This window comes from Bubalus bubalis, chromosome 14 (genome assembly GCF_019923935.1).
Source record: "Bubalus bubalis isolate 160015118507 breed Murrah chromosome 14, NDDB_SH_1, whole genome shotgun sequence".
NCBI lineage: Eukaryota > Metazoa > Chordata > Mammalia > Artiodactyla > Bovidae > Bubalus > Bubalus bubalis.
In genome coordinates this window covers 52875372-52895750 of record NC_059170.1, presented here as the reverse complement: position 1 = coordinate 52895750, position 20379 = coordinate 52875372, and the positions used below count along the sequence as shown (strand labels likewise).

The window sequence follows — 20379 nt, the reverse complement described above, 5'->3', positions numbered from 1 at the left end:
GGTATTTGTGCAACAGAAAGACTTTCTGGGATTCCAGGAAAATTATTTTGAAGTTCAGCTGTCCTAAAGAGAAATTAGTGTGGATGGCCTATGTATTAAAAAAAAAATTAGTTGTAAGAGATGTTATCCAGTTTTACTCCTTATAAAGGAGTGGTTACTACTATGAATCACTCGTAGCAATTTTACTAAGTATTTTTAGTTGCCTGATTTATATTTGGTGTCTACAAATTCAGGCAGGAACATCCTTGAAGAAAAGCCACTTCATTTTTTTTTTTTTTGTATGTTCAAGACTCTTGCTTTTATTTCATAAGGGAAAGGTTTTTTTAAAAGTATATGTATTCCTATGTAGTATTGCATGGGGTGCAGAAGGATTAAGCTACAATGGCATATTTGCTATGTTCTGAGAACTTGGAAGGCACATATATAGGAAAGTTAGAAAAACAAGCAAGACATCAAAATTCATAGCTCCCAAACTTTGGGGAAAACATTTCCCATACTTTTAAATAAATTTCAGTGGTTTTAATTTAGGAAAATAATGTGATATGTCATAAAAGGGGCATGCTATGATCTCAGAATTACCTATATCACATATATATTTATAAATATTCCAGGAAGAAAATTTTTAGCCATTTTCTAACAACCACAAACCTGTTGTTCTCTTCTGGTCCTAATTCTACTTCTGCTTATTATTTCCTTGCCTTGGCTTTAGTATTTGTTTTATGTTATATGTCTTTTGTGTAAGTTACTTCAAATCCTTAATGGAAAAAGGCTGTATTAAAACCAGCAAGCATATAGTTATTAATTAAGTACCTCTGTGTGCCAGACACTGCCAGGGGCTGAAAACTGAGAGATAAGACATGGACTGTGTCCTCAAGAAGCTCAAAGTCTGGTGGAGAGACATTGAGACAAGAAGTGAGTTTCAAGGGTAACCTCAGACATGAGAGCACCTCAAGTGGGCATCTTACCCAGATTGCTTGAGCAACAAGGAGGAACATCAGGAAAAGCTTCCAGTTAGAAATGAGGTGAAAACTGCCCCCTGAAGGTCTTGTACAAGTTAGTCAGGAGAGGACACGGATTGAGGAGGTGGAGGTGGAGCAGGCTGGGTTTGTTACCTCAGAAAAAAAGAGGTGGACACACAATCAAAGGCTTTGAGATAGGGGCAAGCATGTTGAGGATTTCTCATAGGCTCTACCTGCCAAGCACCAGGTCTTACAGTTAAGGGATACACAATAAATATTAAAGGAATCTTTAATAAAGGCTTTTTTAAAGAATGGAGAAACTGGGTGTGAAAGGGTTAATTTGTGGAGGTTTCTGGAGAGAGGTGGACGATGGGAGAAGGTACCTGAAGTGCACTGTGGCGAGGAAGGGGTGAGGGGAATACACTCAGGGCCATTCTCAGGTGCCCTCAGGACCGCACAAACTTGAAAATAGAGAAGGCATCTAAGAAAATGACACTGGGTTGAGAATTATGTCACAAAACCAGGGAGGGAGAAAACGACACAAATCTTAGAGTCTGTAGGAAGATCTTGAGTTGAAGAGTTTGGCCTTTTTGAGTAACTGAAAGGCCACGGAGGAAACTCGTTATGGTGAATGGGTGGAGTAGAGTGAAATGATTGGAGAGGTAGACAGGAACTCGATCATACCATGTTTTACAGGTCATGCCAAGTATTTTGGATTTTATCCTAAGGGCAATGGGAAACTTTTAGGGGGTTTTTAAAGGAGGAAGAGACATGATCAAATCTGTTTTCCATTTGCAGTGACATGGATGGACCTAGAGATTGTCATACTGAGTGAAGTAAGTCGGAGAGGGACAAATATCATATGATATTGCTTATACGTGAAATCTAAAAAAAAAGGGAGGGTAAGATGAACTTAACAAGACAGATAAGCTTTTTATTTTCATAGCTTGAAAAAAGCATTAACTTGCAGCAAAGAAAAAATTTATCTTCACTATCTACTGCCCAAAGATACACAATACATTTTAGTATTTCTAGTTAAACTCTGCATATATGTGGCTATATACACTTGCCATAAATTTACAGTTTTGCATTTTTTTCACATGTTAAAAGAGCATTTTATTCTATCATTAAATATTGCTAGATTATAGGGAAACATTCCTATATTATTAGATATTTTGGGCACTCTTTAAAATAATGCCATAAAGGAACCTTTGGGCATAAATATTTTTTACAGGTATCTAAATATTTCCTGAAGACAGATCTCCAGGAACAGTGTAACATTTAAAAACCCTAGCTGCATATTGCTAAACTGCTTTTCAGAAAACTTGGGCAAATTTGCACTCTGCCAGGGTTACAGAAAGGAGGGCCATGTATCACCATGTTGACTATATTAGTCATTTTTCACAAACCATTTGGTTTGTTTTAACCATCTTTTTTTAAGCATCTTTGTTCTAACCATCTCCCAACTGATGCTTTCTGCTGGGTCCCCCAAAATGTGGCCACTTCTGCTAACTTTTAGGACTCAGTTGTCATTTATAGTGGAAAGCTTTTTCTTTTTTAATGTGATGCTAGATTTCTACGAAAATTTTCAAATGGTTATCTGTGTCTCCTGTGTTGCAGATGGAAGTTATGTTCCTTAAATGTGGTATATATTTTAAATACTTTTTAAAAACTATTTTTATTTAGCTATTTGTTGCATCGGGTCTTAGTTGTATCATGTGAGATCTTTCATTGCAGTGTGAGGACTCTCTAGTTGGGGCATGTGGGCTTGGTTGACCCGTGGCATTTGAGATCTTAGGTCACTGACTAGGGATCAAACCTGCGTCCCATGCATTGCAAGGTGAAACTAACCACTGAACCACTGAACCACCAGAAAAGTCCCTAACTACTTGTATTATTAAGCACTGTTTGCAAAAAATTGAAATCAAGCTCCCCTCTCTGCCACCACATTTTGGGGATTATCTGGCAGCAGTAATTTCAAATAAATATCGTAGCTATTTGATATTTGGACAGCTATTTCAAATTTGGACAGTTTTCTATTATGCTATATTTGCTGGAAACTATTTTTTTTAAATATATCATGCTTGAGGTTTAGTTTGCAGGCTTGAGAATTTTATGTATGTAGCCACTGCTCTCTTCATTTCTCACTAAGAAGGCGTAATTGAAACTAGACTGTCACATTTGTTTGTATATAAAAGAAAAGTAATTATTTGTGGGATAATCCATCGGGATTTGGGGTATAGTTCTACATATTATGTGCCCTTTCCTCTTGCAAACTAAAATGAAAAAAGTGGAGGAGGGGGGAATCTTATTGGAATCATAGAGTTAGACTAAATTTTCCTTTATTCATGAAACTTTTTCCTCTTTCACTCATTGTTTAATGCACAAATGACTTTCTCTCTATTCAGTTCAGACCACTTTCACAGGTGCCAATTACATCCTAGATACTATATAAGCCTAGGAGATAAAAGAGAGATTCCCTGTGCTATACAGCAGCTTCCCACTAACCATCCATTTTACACACGCTAGTGTGTATGTATGTCAACTGTACACTCTCAGTTCGTCCCACCCTCTCCTTCCCCCTGTGTCCACAAGTCTGATCTCTATGTCTGTGTCTCTATTCCTGCCCTGCAAATAGGTTCATGTGTACCATTTGTCTAGATTCCATGTGTGTGTGTGTGTGTGTGTGTTAATATGCGGTATTTGTTTTTCTGACTCATTTGTGTAGCACAGGGAGCTCAGCTCCATGCTCTGTGATGACCTAGAGGGGTGGGAAAGAGGCTAACAGGGAGGGGATATATGTATACATACATCTGATTCAGTTTGTTGTACAACAGAAACTAACACCACACTGTCAGGCAATTATACTCCAAAAAAAGGAAGACAGAAACAGATTTTTAGGGACGTTTACACTATGATGAAGCACAGGCTGAAATCAAGATTGCTGGGAGAAATATCAATAATCTCAGATATGCAGATGACACCACCCTTATGGCAGAAAGTGAAGCAGAACTAAAGAGCCTCTTGATGAAAGTGAAAAAGGAGAGTGAAAAAGTTGGCTTAAAGCTCAACATTCAGAAAACAAAGATCATGGCATGCGGTCCCTTCACTTCATGGTAAATAGATGGGGAAACAGTGGAAACAGTGACAGACTTTATTTTGGGGGGCTCCAAAATCACTGCAGATGGTGACTGCAGCCATGAAATTAAAAGACGCTTACTCCTTGGAAGGAAAGTTATGACCAACCTAGACAGCATATTCAAAAGCAGAGACATTACTTTGCCAACAAAGGTCCATCTAGTCAAGGCTATGGTTTTTCCAGTAGTCATGTGTGGATGTGAGATTTGGACTGTGAAGAAAGCTGAGCGCTGAAGAACTGATGCTTTTGACCTGTGGTGTTGGAGAAGACTCTTGAGAGTCCCTTGGACCGCAAGGAGATCCAACGAGTTCATCCTAAAGGAGATCAGTCCTGGGTGTTCATTGGAAGGACTGATGTTAAAGCTGAAACTCCAATACTTTGGCCACCTGATGCGAAGAGCTGACTCACTGGAAAAGACCCTGAAGGTGGGAGGAGAAGGGGATGACAGAGGATGAGACGGTTGGATGGCATCACCGATTCAATGGACATGAATTTGAGTAAACTCCGGGAGTTGGTGATGGACAGGAAGGCCTGGCGAGCTGCAGTCCATGGGGGTTGCAAAGAGTCAGACACCACTGAGCAACTGAACTGAACCGACACTATTAAGGAAAAGAGATTTCCTCCTTTCCCCTACTACTACTGCAGCTACTACACACACACACACACAAACACACACACACACACACACACACAGAGCACATACTCAAATAGAGACACATGTCTTCATAGGTCAATCCAGTGTAATGTGACATTTGCTGGGTTCTACTTTTGAATTTCATCCTGTGGTATATTCACTATGAGTACCCCTCCCCCTCCAACATTATCAGGTTTAGATAAACCAAATCTATACACTAATGAACTGACCATTCAAAACCTAGTTCCCATTTAAGCATGCCTATTTCCATCATCCCAATTTCTGTTCCTGCCTTGCATCTGATTATCTTTTTCTTCATCTCTGTGGATTGGCACAAATAGTCAAAAATATCAAGGGATAAGATGCAAATAGATTGCAAACTGAAATTGAAAGTTAAAAAAAGAGAGATGCCATTGTATCATGAAGTTGAGGAAAGTGATACTGCAGAAATCCTACGATATATACCCACACAAATCCTATGATATATACAAACCCACACAAATGAGGATGTGACAGAATTAGACCTTTAACAGTGTCAGGATCACTGCTTCAAAAGAGAATATGAAGCATAAAACTGGTTAATGGAGGACTGTGGTAAAAAAAGAAAGTGAAAACATCTTCAGAAATATTTTTTCAAAAATAACCTTTTTCACCACTGGGGTGCAAAAGTAAAGAATATCATCATATCCCCTTATGATTATACAGTGGAAGTGACAAATAGATTCCAGGGATTAGATCTGATGGACAGAGTGCCTAAAGAACTATGGACAGAGGTTCGTGACATTGCAGAGGAGGCAGTGATCAGGACCATCCCCAAGAAAAAGAAATGCAAAAAGGCAAAATGGTTGTCTGAGGAGGCCTTACAAATAGCTGTGAAAAGAAGAGAAGCAAAAGGCAAAGGAGAATAGGAAAGATACACCCATTTGAATGCAAAATTCCAAAGAATAGCAAGGAGAGAAAAGAAAGCCTTCCGAAAACAACAGAATGGGAAAGTCTAGAGATCTCTTCAAGAAAATTACAGATATACCAAGGGAACATTTAATGCAAAGATGGGCAAAATAAAGGACAGAAATGGTATGGAGAATGGCATAACAGAATGGTATAACAGAAGTAGAAGATATTAAGAAGAGGTGGCAAGAATAAACAGAAGAAGTATATGAAAAAGATCTTCATGACTCAGAAAACCATGATGGTGTGATCACTCACCTAGAGCCAGACATCCTGGAATGCAAAGTCAAGTGGGCCTTAGGAAGCATCACTATGAACAAAACTAGTGGAAGTGATGGAATGCCAGTTGAGCTATTTCAAATCCTAAAAGATGATGCTGTGAAAGTGCTGCATTCAATAATGCCAGCAAATTTGGAAAACTCAGCAGTGGCCACAGGACTGGAAAAGGTCAGCTTTCATTCCAATGCCAAAGAAATGTGATGCCAAAGAATGTTCAAACTCCCACACATTTGCACTCACCTCACAAGCTAGGAAAGTAATGATCAAAATTCTCCAAGCCAGGCTTCAACTGTACATGAACCATGAACTTCCAGATGTTCAAGCTGGATTTAGAAAAGGCAGAGGAACCAGAGATCAAATTGCCAACACCCTTTGGATCACTGAAAAAGCAAGAGAGTTCCAGAAAAATATCTACTTCTGCTTTATTGACTACGTCAAAGCCTTTGACTGTGTGGACCACAACAAACTGTGGGAAATTCTTAAAGAGATGAGAATACCAGACTACCTGTCCTGCCTCTTGAGAAATCTGTATGCAGGTCAAGAAGCAACAGTCAGAACTGGACATGGAACAACAGACTGGTTCCAAATCGGGAAAGTAGTACATCAAGCCTGTATATCGTCACCCTGCTTATTTAACTTACATGCAGAGTACATCATGAGAAATGCTGGGCTGGATGAAACACAGGCTGGAATCAAGATTGCCAGGAGAAACCTCAGTAACCTCAGATATGCAGATGATACCACACTTATGGCAGAAAGCAGAGAAGAACTAAAGAGTCTCTTGATGAAAGTGAAAAAGGAGAGTGAAAAAGTTGAGTTAAAGCTCAACATTCAGAAAACTAAGATCACAGCACCTGGTCCCATCACTTCATGGCAAATGGGTGGGGAAACAAGGGAAACCTTCACAGACTTTATTTTGGGGGGCTCCAAAATCACTGCAGATGGTGACTGTACCCAAGAAATTAAAAGACGCTTGCTCCTTGGAAGAAAAGGTATGACCAACCTAGACAGCATATTAAAAAGCAGAGACATTACTTTGCCAACAAAAGTCCGTCTAATGAAAGCTATGGTTTTTCCACTAGTCATGTATGGATGTGAGATTTGGACTATAAAGAAAGCTGAGCACCAAAGAATTGATGCTTTTGAACTGTGGTGTTGGAGAAGACTCTTGAGAGTCCCTTGGACCGCAAGGAGGTCCAACCAGTCCATCCTAAAGGAAATCAGTCCTGAATATTCATTGGAAATACTGATGCTGAAGCTGAAACTGCAATACTTTGGCCACCTGATGCGAAGAACTGATTGATTTGAAAAGACCCTGATGCTGGGAAAGATTGAAGGCAGGAGGAGAAGGGGACGACAGAGGATGAGATGGTTGGATGGCATCATTGACTCAAGGAACATGAGTTTGAGTTTCTCCAGGGGTTGTTGATGGACAGGAAGCCTGGCGTGCTACAGTTCATGGGGTCGCAGAGAGTCAGACACAACTGAGCGACTGAACTGAATTTCATCAAAAAAAAATTACATGCCTTCTTTCCCCAAATCCAACATTCGATTAATTTTTTCATCCTAAGAATTAGGACCTATCTATATTGACTTCTTTTTATAGTATTTTGTGTTTCTAATTTGAAATTTTAATCAAGTCCTTTAAATATGACCTATTATTCAATGTTGGTCTCTGTGTATTTTGATTACCTACTGCTGTGTAACAAACCATCCCCCCAAAACACAGGTTTTAAATAACAGCCTTTTGATTATCTCCCATAATCATAACTGTGTGGGTTAGCCAGACTGTTCTGGGTTGGCTGTAGCTGGGCCAGCAATCAGGTGGGATCTTAGCTGGGTTAGAAGTTCAAGACAACTCATTCATGTGGTACCTTCCAGAGACAGCCACAAGGCTGAGCTCAGTGGGATGATGGGGTGGGGATAAGCCTCTTGCACTATACATGTAGTCTTAGGGTCTCTCCTTCTCCACATGAGAGGGTAGCCAGACTTTTACATTGTAGCTCAAGATTTCCCAAATCATAAAAACAAGCTATTTCCGAAAATGTGAGTCCCTAACTGACACAGCATCATTACCACCGCATTCTGTTGGTTAAAGCTAGCTCAGGTTGAGCCTAGAAACAGGCTGCACAAGTGTATGAATATGAGAAAACACAGTTCACTGAAAGCCAGCTATGGAGACCAGCTAACACACAGTGTGAAGTGCCTTCATTTAAAGAGGCATTTCTAGGACCAGTTATCCGTGGATAATGAGGACCTCCTGTAGCTGTAATCACTTCAGTCAGTCATTTCCAAAAGCCCAGTGAGTTGTGATGTCAATTCCAACAGTCAATCTGCTTTTAACAATCATGGGCCTCAAGTGAAGGAATTCCTTTCTAAGCAAATTAGTCTCAGTTTGATTCATCAACTCCAATCTCTTATTGTTAGGGTTTTTTTTTTTAGAGAGCAAGTTTAGGTTCATTTGTCTAAGGATACTCAGCAACTATTTGGAAAAGATACAGTTGGGCAAATAATAATAATAATTCAGGACATTTGTCTGGTGCTTTATAATTTACATAATGCTTTTGGGTACCATCTTATTTGCTTTTCATTTCAAATATTAAGCAGTAGATCAGGCAAATCCACCACAGTTTTCAAGTGAGGAGACCAACATATTAGCTCATTGTAAGCTTTAAAATTTTTCACAATTACACAGGTAGGAAACACTGGAGCCAGAACTTCAAGTTTGGGGTCCTTTCAAATCATCCATCCCTCTCTTTTAAGCTGAACAGTAGCTGAAACGGAAATTAATTAATTAACTCTCTGTCTCTGACTCTCTCATGTATGTAAGTATTCACACGTATATAAAATGTACATTTTTTGGTTTTGGCAACAAGGTTTGTGGGATCTTACTTCCCCAACCAGGGACTGAACCCAGGCCCATGTCAGTGACAAGTCCTAACCTCTGGACTTCCAGGGAACTCCCTAAAATGTACATCTTAAAAATCATTCTTAAAGTACAGCCTTTATTCATAGTGAATGAATAGCACTGATATTTAATGAAGTTCATTCTTTCACTTTCTTATTATATGTATGCATGTATGCATATCTATCCATTCCAGTATTCTTGTCTGGAGAGTCCCATGGACAGGGGAGCCTGGCGGGCTACAGTCCATTGGGTAGTAAAGAGCTGGACATGGCTGAGTGGCTTAGCACATGCATATATATATAAAACATACATTTTTTAAAATGTTACAAAATGTTTAAAAAAGTACTATCTTCATGGATAATGATCTCTAGAAAGTCAGTAATATCCATTTCAAGTTCAAGGCTATCACCAAAACATGGATGTCATCTAGAAGTCATCTGGTCAACCCCTTCATTTCACAGACGGGAAAACAGACTCAAGAGTGTGAAGTTATCTAACCAAAGTCACACAGCTGTTTAGTGGCAGAGCCAAGAGCTTTGACACTAACCAAACTGTTCTTCCAATTAAACAAAGCCACCTCAAAAACAGCCTCCCAGATGAAATTGTGTGAGGAATAGAGATGTTTTGTGGTTAAGATATTAATTTAATTTGCCAGGAATTAACAGTAACACAAATTTTAAGACTCTTAATGACTAAATACAGTTAAGGACCAGCTGTGCAATTTGCTCAAAATATTGCTGTTTCCAAGAGACAACCTAGTGCTGGGAATCCACAGAAGAAAAAAAAATCCTCTATAATAAGCTGAGCACTAACTTCACCTCAGAGAGTTCGTTACAAAGAAAAAGAAGTTCTAACTATTACATCCAGTAGCTTGTCCTGTGTTTCATTTCTAAGAGTGTATGTTAGCAAAATCAAAAAGTTTACATCAAACATTCTCAGCACTGAATGTGGAAACTTCTTCTGAGAATGAGAAGGGCTAAGATGAGTTAAGATCTTAGTTTTTCAAATGAAGAAAAACACAAAGATCTGTTCAGTTCTGCAGACAGCATTTTGCCAACATTGCACAACCATTACTCATATTACAACAATAAGCAATAAGCAATATTATATTTTGGCCTCAGTCGAAATAATTTTTTCCTCTCTTCCACCCTCTTCCATACACCCCTCCTCTCTCCCTTTCTTTTATTATTATTGTTGTTCAGTTGCTAAGTCTGACTCTTTGCGACCCCATGGACTGCAGGACACCAGGCTTCCTTGTCCTTCACTATCTCCTGGAGTTTGCTCAAACTCATGTGCCTTGAGTTGGAGATAGCATCCAACTGTCTCATCCTCTGTTTCCCCCTTCTCCTGCTGCCTTCAATCCTTTCCAGCATCAGGGTCTTTTCTGGTTGAGGGGAATATATTTTCTGTTTGTTGCCTAAACAGGTAATAGATTCAAGAAGCCAATGGTATGATTTATCATAGCTATAGTGTGTGTGACTTGAAGTTGACCAGTTAGCACATGTCTGACTAAATTAGAATCAATGAAGCTACAGGCTCTATCTATCCCTTTACTCGAGAGCCCCGTGTAATTTCTGAGTTTAATAATCACATGAATGATTTATCAGTTCAGAGGAACTGTTCGCATTAAGGAGCACAGGATCGGGAAGGGCGGAGCTGACCTAGAGGAGGGTCCCTTTGCGAAGCACACCTGTCTGTGACCATATTTTTCTAGGAATGTCACACCTTGGGTACATCTCTGCTGCCATCTTCACATTTGTTGTTTGAGATTTAGAAATGTCCCCAGTTTGTCTCACTTTCTTAGTCAAATAGAAAAAAGAAATTGGGGGATCAGTTCAGTTCAGTTGCTCAGTCGTGTCCAACTCTGCGACCCCATGAATCGCAGCATGCCAGGCCTCCCTATCCATCACCAACTCCCGGAGTTCACTCAGACTCACATCCATCGAGTCCGTGATGCCATCCAGCCATCTCATCCTCTGTCGTCCCCTTCTCCTCCTGCCCCCAGTTCCTCCCAGCATCAGGGTCTTTTCCAATGAGTCAACTCTTCGCATGAGGTGGCCAAAGTACTGGACTTTCAGCTTTAGCATCATTCCTTCCAAAGAAATCCCAGGGCTGATCTCCTTCAGAATGGACTGGTTGGATCTCCTTGCAGTCCAAGGGACTCTCAAGAGTCTTCTCCAACACCACAGTTCAAAAGCATCAATTCTTCGGCACTCAGCCTTCTTCACAGTCCAACTCTCACATCCATACATGACCACAGGAAAAACCATAGTCAATTTCAGATATAAGTTGCTCATTTGTATCCCTGAGTGTTGTTTGGTTTTTTTTTTTTTTTTCATTTCTATTTTTTGGCCTCACTGCATAGCATGTGGCATTGAACCTGTGCCCCATGCAGTGAAAGCCCAGAGTCCCAACCTCTGGACCACCAAAGGAAGCCCATGGCTTTGTTTTATGTATGTCACAGTTTGAAGAGCTTGCTGGGTCCCATTACAGCTCTGTGTACTGAGGTTGTCAGATTTCTTTTTCTTTATTCAGGCATGGCTATTGATCTTTGGACAGCGTTTAATAGTAAAACTTATAAATCTGCACACAGTAGAGCCACTTAACCATAAATATTTGGGTAAGTGGACATGCAGTGACGTGTGTGAAGAGAGATTCCTTGTGTCAGTATTGTTCAGCCACCCGACCGATGCTGTCTGAAAGGAGGCATGTCAAAGGCTTGAACCTACGCATGATGGAAGTATTCCAACAAGCTTGAAAAAGTATTAGGTGGTGTTTAAAATATTTTAGTCACAAATCAAATGTCAGCTGTAAGTGCAGGTTTTATGGAGCACTGCTGCTCTGTATGATGTCACCCATAAAAAATAGAAGTGCCCACACATTTCCATCAGACACCACTTTTCTCTAAGGAGCCCATTTATTTGGGGGATTCTTTTATAGCATCAGCAAGGCCAGTGAGAAACTTCCATCTGCTGTACTTCTCTCTGCTTCTGCTGGCTCACCATCTCCACTGGCGTCCAACTCAGACAAAGCCACCACATCGTTTTGTCCAGATTCTACCCACACCCCGCTGGTCTCCGCAGGCCATTCTGCACACAATTGCCAGGTTATTCAGATCATATCTTCTTCACAAAACTCTGAAATGCTTTCCCATTTTTTTTTAATGTGTTAGGGTTTGATTAGGGAAAGGAAACAACTCTAAGCGAGATGGACCAAGAGATTTATTCAGTCAGTTCAGTTCAGTTGCTCAGTCATGTCTGACTCTTTGCGACCCCATAGACTGCAGCATGCCAGGCTTCCCTGTCCATCACCAATTCCTGGAGCTTGCTCAAACTCATGTCCATTGAGTCAGTGATGCCATCCAACCATTTCAACCTTTGTCGTCCCCTTTCCTCCTGCCTTCAATCTTCCCCAGCATCAGAGTCTTTTCTAATGAGTCAGTTCTTCGCATCAGGTGGCCAAATATTGGAGTTTCAGCTTCAGCATCAGTCCTTCCAATGAATATTCAGGACTGATTTCTTTAGGATGGACTGATTGGACCTCCTTGCAGTCCAAGGGACTCTCAAGAATCTTCTCTAACACCACAGTTCAAAAGCATCAATTCTTCTGTGCTCAGCTTTCTTTATAGTCCAACTCTCACATCCATACATGACTACTGGAAAAACCATAGCTTTGACTAGACAGACCTTTGTTGGCGAAGTAATGTCTTTGCTTTTTAATATGCTGTCTAAGTTGGTCATAGCTTTTCTTTCAAGGAGCATACATCTTTTAATTTCATGGCTGAAGACACCATCTGCAGTGATTTTGGAGCCCCCCAAAATAAAGTCTGCCACTGTTTCAATTGTTTCCTCATCTATTTGCCATGAAGTGATGGGACCAGATGCCATGATCTTTGGTTTCTGAATGTTGAGTTTTAAGCCAACTCTTTCACTCTCCTCTTTCACTTTCATCAAGAGGTTCTTTAGTTCTTCTTCACTTTCTGCCATAAGGGTGGTGTCATCTGCATATCTGAGGTTATTGATATTTCTCCCAGCAATCTTGATTCCAGCTTGTGCCTCATCCAGCCCAGAATTTCACATGATGTACTCTGCATATAAGTTAAATAAGCAGGGTGACAATATACAGCCTTGACATACTCCTTTCCTGATTTGAAACAAGTCTATTGTTCCATGTCCAGTTCTAACTGTTGCTTCTTGACCTGCATACAGATTTCTCAGGAGGCAGGTCAGGTAGTCTGGTATTCTCATCTCTTTAAGAATTTTCCACAGTTTGTTGTGGTCCACACAGTCAAAGGCTTTGACATAGTCAATAAAGCAGAAGTTTCTGGAACTCTCTTGCTTTTTCAGTGATCCAAAGGGTGTTGGCAATTTGATCTCTGGTTCCTCTGCCTTTTCTAAATCCAGCTTGAACATCTGGAAGTTCATGGTTCATGTACAGCTGAAGCCTGGCTTGGAGAATTTTGATCATTACTTTGCTAGCGTGTGAGATGAGTGCAATTGTGCGGTAGTTTGAACATTCTTTGGCATCACATTTCTTTGGGATTGGAATGAAAACTGACCTTTTCCAGTCCTGTGGCCACTGCTGAGTTTTCCAAATTTGCTGGCATATTGAGTGCAGCACTTTCACAGTATCATCTTTTGGGATTTGAATTAGCTCAACTGGCATTCCATCACTTCTTCTAGCTTTGTTCATAGTGATGCTTCCTAAGGCCCACTTGACTTTGCATTCCAGGATGTCTGGCTCTAGGTGAGTGATCACACCATAGTGATTTTCTGGGTCATGAAGATCTTTTTCCATAGTTCTGTGTATTCTTGCCACCTCTTAATATCTTCTGCTTCTGTTAGGTCCATACCATTTCTGTCTTTATTGTGCCCATCTTTGCATGAAATGTTCCCTTGGTATCTCTAATTTTCTTGAAGAGATCTCTAGTCTTTCCCATTCTGTTGTTTTCCTTTATTTCTTTGCATTGATCACTGAGGAAGGCACAGCTTAGAACTTAAAAAGTTGTTGAAGAAGTGAACTGAAAATCAATTCACCAAACATCAACTTGCCAATTTCACCATTGCTTCTAGAATTATAATTGTGTATCTCCAATCTAGTCTAGTACCTGGCACAGAAGACATAAGGGCAGAAAGAGGGCTTATGTCTGTGGAATAGGACAGTGCATTGCCATTAAAGAAATTCCATTCAGGCATATGTAAAATATTCAGAGTTCTAGAAGTCCTACTCTGAAATATGAAACATAACTGAAATGAATCTCACTCTAGGTAGACAGAAAAATCTTAAGCATAATGGCGAGGGGGAAAGCATGTGGCACAATTTCAATGAAACAAAACTAAATTGCTCCCAAACTACCCACTTACCTCCCAACTCTAATAATTAGGCTGATTTACTCTATATTTTATAAAAGTTCATTGACGCATATATTTTCAAAAAAGACTGAGTCTACATATTGTCTCTAGTTTCCAGCTCAATGGTATAGTGCCATTCTCCAAGTCTGTTCTTTTTTTTTTTTTTTTCTTTAATGTTCTATGCTCTTTTTATCTCTCTCTCGACTCCATATCCATTGGAATTGGTAGTGCTGTTTTCTCTGACTGGGCTCTAATAGTAATTGCAGACTTTCCTCCCTCAGTCTCTCTGACTGTTCAGATTTCATATGTGAAGTACAAAAATCTTGTGGCAATTGTGTTTATAGCTTTGGCTAACCCTTTCCCCTTCAGGAGAAGGAAATGGCAACCCATTTCAGTATTCTTGCCTGGAGAATTCCATGGACAGAGGAGCCTGGCAGGCTACAGTCCATGGGGTCGCAAGAGTCGGACACGACTTATCGACTAAACCACCACCACCACTTTCCCCAGTACCTTCTGGGCAGGTGTATGCAGCGCTGAAGTTTGCAAGTCTTCTGTAAAATGCCAGAAGCCTCCTTTTTGTGTTGGGGCTGGGGTTGGGGCCGGAGGGGTGTGGGGGGGTTGGGGGCGGGGAGATCACTCCTATTTGCACAGTTGTGCACTGCAGCTTTTATTGTGCACTTATTGTCCTCTGTGTTCTGTGCTCTCTCTCTATGGCAGAAGGCCATTAATAGCCCCATGCCTGCCGATTAAGAAGAGAACAAGTTCCAGGCTGAAAATAGACCCCAAAGGGCTGCCTCATAGAAACCCCATAGTTTCTGCACAGAAACTATGAAATCTACCTTCATACTTTAATCTCACTAAAACAGGGGTCCTCAACCCCACATTACCAGTTGAGCTCCACCTCCTGTCAGATCAACCTGTCAGCATTAGACTCTGGTAGGAGATCAAACCCTGCTGTGAACTGTGCATGCAAAGCATCTAGGCTGAGGGCTCCTTATGAGAATCTAAGGCCTGATGATCTGATTCTGTGTTATGGTGAGTTGTATAATTATTTCATTATGTATCACAATGTAATAGTAACAGAAATAAAGTGCCCAATAAATGTAATGTGCTTGAATCATCCCCAAACCATCCCTTCCATCACACCACCCCACCCCTTCATCCATGGAAAAATTGTCTTCCAAAAAACCAGTCCCTGGTGCCAACAAGGATGGAGATCACTGCGCTGAAAGACACATTCTAGCTTAGAGTGGTGTTGGGTCTAATTTCTTCTTTAATCTTTTCTTATCCTTTAAGTATGGGCTACATTGTATGTGATCATAGGAAGCACCAACTAGTTCTGCCTGAGAACGTTAGAGGAATTTCCTGGAGGAGATGACTTTTCTTAAGTGATATTTTTTCATGAAGACTCACAGCTTGTGAGCTTGAAACTTACCAACATTGCTCTTTCAAATCTATATCAATTAAATATGTGGTTTGGCACTTTTCTAGTAAAAGCAATAGTGTTTTGTCAATTTATCAAAGTTTCTGGCCCCTGGAGATACTCCAGGAACACATCTGTAAGATCACCAGCAGGAAGGAGGGAAAGAGCCAATGAACCCATATGGAACGTTGAGTCTATTGTTAAATGATACTTTGATTCCATAAACTGAAGGAATTAGCTACAGTCACAAGGAATAAAGCATTGAACAGTGGGTTCTTGGACATCATCAATGGAAAATATTGCCCTCTGTAGTGACTGGCAGCTACAGAGTGATTCTATAAATAGACAAACATCTTCTGTTATGACCACCATGTGAAATATTTAGCTGTTGGAAGCCTGAGTTGCAGAAGAGCACTCTCAAGCAAAAATTAATGGCCATGCTAGCCACAAGTCCTAAAGTTCTCTGTCAAACAGTCTAAATCAATCCTTTATGCATTGCACACCAATATATGTCAAACACTTGGATTCCAGATGATTGCAGTGGCTTGATATAAAGTGGCCCCATAACTCAGTATTCCTCTTTCTCTCTTTATTTTCACCTTGTCTTACATATGCACTGTACCCATTACAAATTTGTCCTATACCCACTGTGCCCCTAAATGATGACTTTTTTAATCAATCACTTCCTCTAAAAAGGAATAATGCAGAACATATATAAGAGTTTCCAAAGTCAGCGTAAGAAAGGTGTGTGCTGGGTGCCAGACACTTGGACAGGTCGTTTTACCTGTGCTATATAATTTAATTTCATTCTTATGACAGCCTATGAATGTGTACTGTTGCTCTGATTTACAGATGGGAAAACTGATGCTCAGAAAGTCACAAAGGACCATCCTCAAAGGGATGTGGTTCCCTGGCAAAGGGGGGAAATGGTTTCAGAATTTCATTTAAAGGAACAAAGTGAAAGAACAAATAATTAATGAAATATTTAAAAGAGTTAAACTCACTGGGACACAAAGTCAGTTAGTAGTTATCAGAGTCTTGAGAAAGAGAAAATGGGGGATTATTGCTTAATGTTTACAGAGGTTTTGTCTGGAGTGATGAAAAAGTTTTGGAAACAGATGCTAATGATGGTTGTAAAACATGGTGAATGTAATTAATGCCACTGAACTGTACATTTAAAAATTATGGTCCAATGGTTAAGAATCCACCTTCCAATGCTGGAGATGTGGGTTCAATCCCTGTTTGGGGAGCTAAGATTGCAACTGAAGAGCTACAACTAGAGAAGCTTGAGTGCACTGCAACAAGAGAAAAAGCCTACATGCTGTAACGAAGACTCCACATAGACAAATTTTTAAAAACCCACAAAACTGATAAAATGGCAAATTGTATGCTATATATATTATGTGCTTCCCAGGTGACTCAAATGGTAAAGAATCTGCCTGCAATGCAGGAGACCTGGGTTTGATCCCTGGGTTGGGAAGATCCCCTGAAGGAGGGCTTGGCAACCCACTCCAGTATTCTTGCCTGGAGAATCCCTGTGGACAGAGGAACCAGGCGAGCTACAGTCCATGGGGTCGCAAAGAGTCCGACATAACGGAACGACTAAGCACAGTAAAGGTGGCTCAGTGGTGAAGAATCGCCTGCCGATGTAGGAGACTGGAATTCAATCCCTGGGTTGGGAATATCCCCTGGAGAAGGAAATGGCAACCCACTCCAATATTCTTGCCTGGAGAATCCTAGGGACGGAGGAGCCTGGTGGGCTGTAGTCCATGTGATCGCAAAAGAGTCAGACATGACTTAGCAACTAAACAACAACATATATATTTTACTATAATAAAAAAAGATGGGAAAGGAGGAAAAAAAAAGCAACAATGTGAGAGCTTCAAAGGACACGCTGTTTTACTCAGTTCCCAGGAGATTTTTTCTGCCATCCCTTGGATGTGCCTGGTTGGTGCTCCAGCGGGACACTGTCTCTGGCCGTGGTTTTGTCCTTGACTGTGTACCTCCATCACTTTCAGGATATCCTTTCTTTTTTCCAAGTGAAACCCCTTCACTTATGAAATGAAAAGCTGTGGAATTGGGATCTTTGCTGTCACCGATAGAAACTTGGTGCAGACTTATTTGTGTTACAAATTAAAGTAAACAGAGGATAAACAGTGGCATTTGTTCTTTTTAGAGACAATAGATTTCCGTGTTAGAATGCACAGTCGCTTCCATTAAGCCTAAGAATTTTGTTTTTAAAAATTTTGAAGTGTATTTCTGACTGTGTGCTCTAGACAAAATAAAACACCTAGAATGGAGAGGTTTGTTTGTTTTTGTTTTTTCATTATTAGGCCTAGACATGCTCCTCCTAGCTGTTTTGGGGCAAATAATCTGTGAAACCGTCATAGTCAATTTTGTTGTATACCTTTTTATATCTCCAGTTTTGACACAGTCGACCTGGCTAGTAAATGAGTCATGGAATGATCAGTCATCACAGCATATTTAATTTAGCTGAAAAATGGCAAATGAAACGGTTCTGATATATGGCTACTTCGGATACAAGTTATTGATTATGAAGTTTTTTTAATGGACATTATTTTTGAATTATCCAAGGAAGCATAGCTCTGACTAATGAGATAAAATTAAGCAAAAGAAAAATGTGAACTGAATATCAAGAAATACTTTCAGTAGATGAGCTTGGGATTAAATCGGACGGAGAAGTCCCAGTGGAAGTGGCTGGTGGACATTTAACACCATGCATGTTACTTTGAGCTGCAGTGAACTCAAACAATTTACAAGCGACAGACTCTGACTTTGGCAGGATGATGAGTGGGATCATATCTCTAGTTTCATTTATTCTCTTACCCTGGTATACATTCACAGCCTCACATCCCCTATGGACAGAATTTATGTGTGTGTTAAATTTTCTGATTATCGTTTTCTTTTTTCCAGGAAACACTTTTTAGAGCATCGCCTGGTCCCATCAGAAATGTCTTCCTTAAGTGGGAAAGTTCAAACAGTCCTGGGCCTTGTGGAGCCTGGCACACTGGGTCGCACCCTGACCCACGAACATTTGACAATGACCTTCGACTGCTGTTACTACCCACCTCCTCCAAGCCACGAAGCTATCTCCAAGGAGCCTATTATAATGAAAAATTTATTTTGGATCCAGAAAAACCCTTATTCCCATAAAGAGAATCTGCAGCTGAATCAGGAGACGGAAGCCATCAAGGAAGAACTGTTGGATTTTAAAGCCAAAGGTGGAGGAGCTTTGGTGGAAAACACCACCACTGGGCTGAGCCGAGACGTGCGGACCTTGAAGTGGCTTGCGGAAGAGACTGGTGTCCGCATCATAGCAGGAGCTGGCTTTTATGTGGATGCAACTCACTCTTCAGAGACCAGAGCCATGTCAGTGGAGCAGGTATCAATAAAAGCCTTCATTTTTTGGACAATTGTTGTTGTTGTTCTTTAGTCTCTAAGTCATGTCCAACTCTTTTGCAACCCCATGGACTATAGCCCACCAGGCTCCTCTGTCCATGGGATTTCCCAGGCAAGGATAGTGGAGTGGGTTGCCATTTCCTCCTCCAGGGCATCTTCCCAATCCAGGGATTGAACCCTTGTCTCCTGCTTGGCAGGTGGATTCTTTACCACTGAGCCACCAGGGAAGCCCTTCTTGGACATTTGTGTGTAAATTCAGAACAGTCAGCCCTTCAGACCTTGGATTATCCCTACACGTCATCTACATTTGGAAATGTCATTGGCTCAGAGGCATGCTATGGAAATTTGCCAGCTAGCAAAGATATCTGTCACTGGGACCTAAATTAGGAGCATTTCATTTTACAAAGAAACAGTGTCCTGGAAGAAGATCTTAATGCATGGGTCACCGAAAAACCTGATATGTTCATACTTCGATTCACGTATATGATATCGGCTCAGTAGCGGTGGCACAGATTTCCGTAAATCTCAACTTTCCATTGTAAGCTTCAGTTATGCAACCTCAGTTTTCTTTCTGGATTTTATAATGTAACCAGCAATAAAAATTCACTCTAGGGTGAAACTTGGCAGGCAGAGACTTGGCACTTTTGCAAATATGTTTCCTTCTCCTTTTACAAAACAAGACGGGTAGAAGAAAATCCACTTTCCTGTTTTTGTTTAAATAGGATCTTAAGCAAGAATGGGCAAAGGAAAAGTAAATCTTTCAGGGATTAAAGAGAAAGAATAAGCCACAAAGCTTTTTCGCATGTGTATGTGTGCTCCTTCTATATATACACATAATACAAATGTATATGTATTTACATGTATATGTATATATTCATGTGTATCTTCCATTATCTGTTTCATAGGCATAGAATGTCAGCTGCAGCCTTTGCAAAGAAACAGTCTTTAAAATATTTTATATTTCAGATTTTTATCTGCATTTTTTCCAATCAGGCCGTTCTCTTTTTAATTGGTGTCTTATTTATTGATTGATTTTTGGCCACACCATGCAGCATGCAGGATCCTAGTTCCTTGACCAGGGATTGAATCCAGGCCCCCTGCATTGGGACACATGGACTCCCAGTCTGTGGGTGTGCTCAGTCATGTCCAACTCTTTGCCAACCCATGAACTATAGCCTGCCAGGCTCCTCTGTCCATGAGATTCTCCAGGCAAGGATACGGGAGTAGGTTGCCATTTTCTATTCCAGGGGATTTTCCCAGGAATCAAACCTGAGTCTCTGTGTCTCCTGCATTGGCAGATGGATTCTTTACCACTGAA

General features: G+C 40.5%; 1 protein-coding gene across 5 annotated transcripts in view; it reads left to right on the top strand.

Annotated features, from left to right (window-relative positions):
• Positions 1-20379, top strand: part of PTER (phosphotriesterase related) — a 73744-nt gene that overhangs the window by 19365 nt on the left and 34000 nt on the right. For 4 of the 5 annotated variants that reach the window (XM_006052370.4, XM_006052371.3, XM_025264353.2 and 1 more), the window contains one exon: positions 18576-19044. In XM_006052370.4, coding sequence (XP_006052432.1) covers positions 18613-19044 — 432 coding nt within the window. In that variant the 5' untranslated portion in view covers positions 18576-18612. Of the gene's footprint in view, positions 1-1757; positions 1796-18575; positions 19045-20379 lie in introns of all 5 variants that reach the window. The other variant, XM_044928094.2, reaches the window with a different exon arrangement.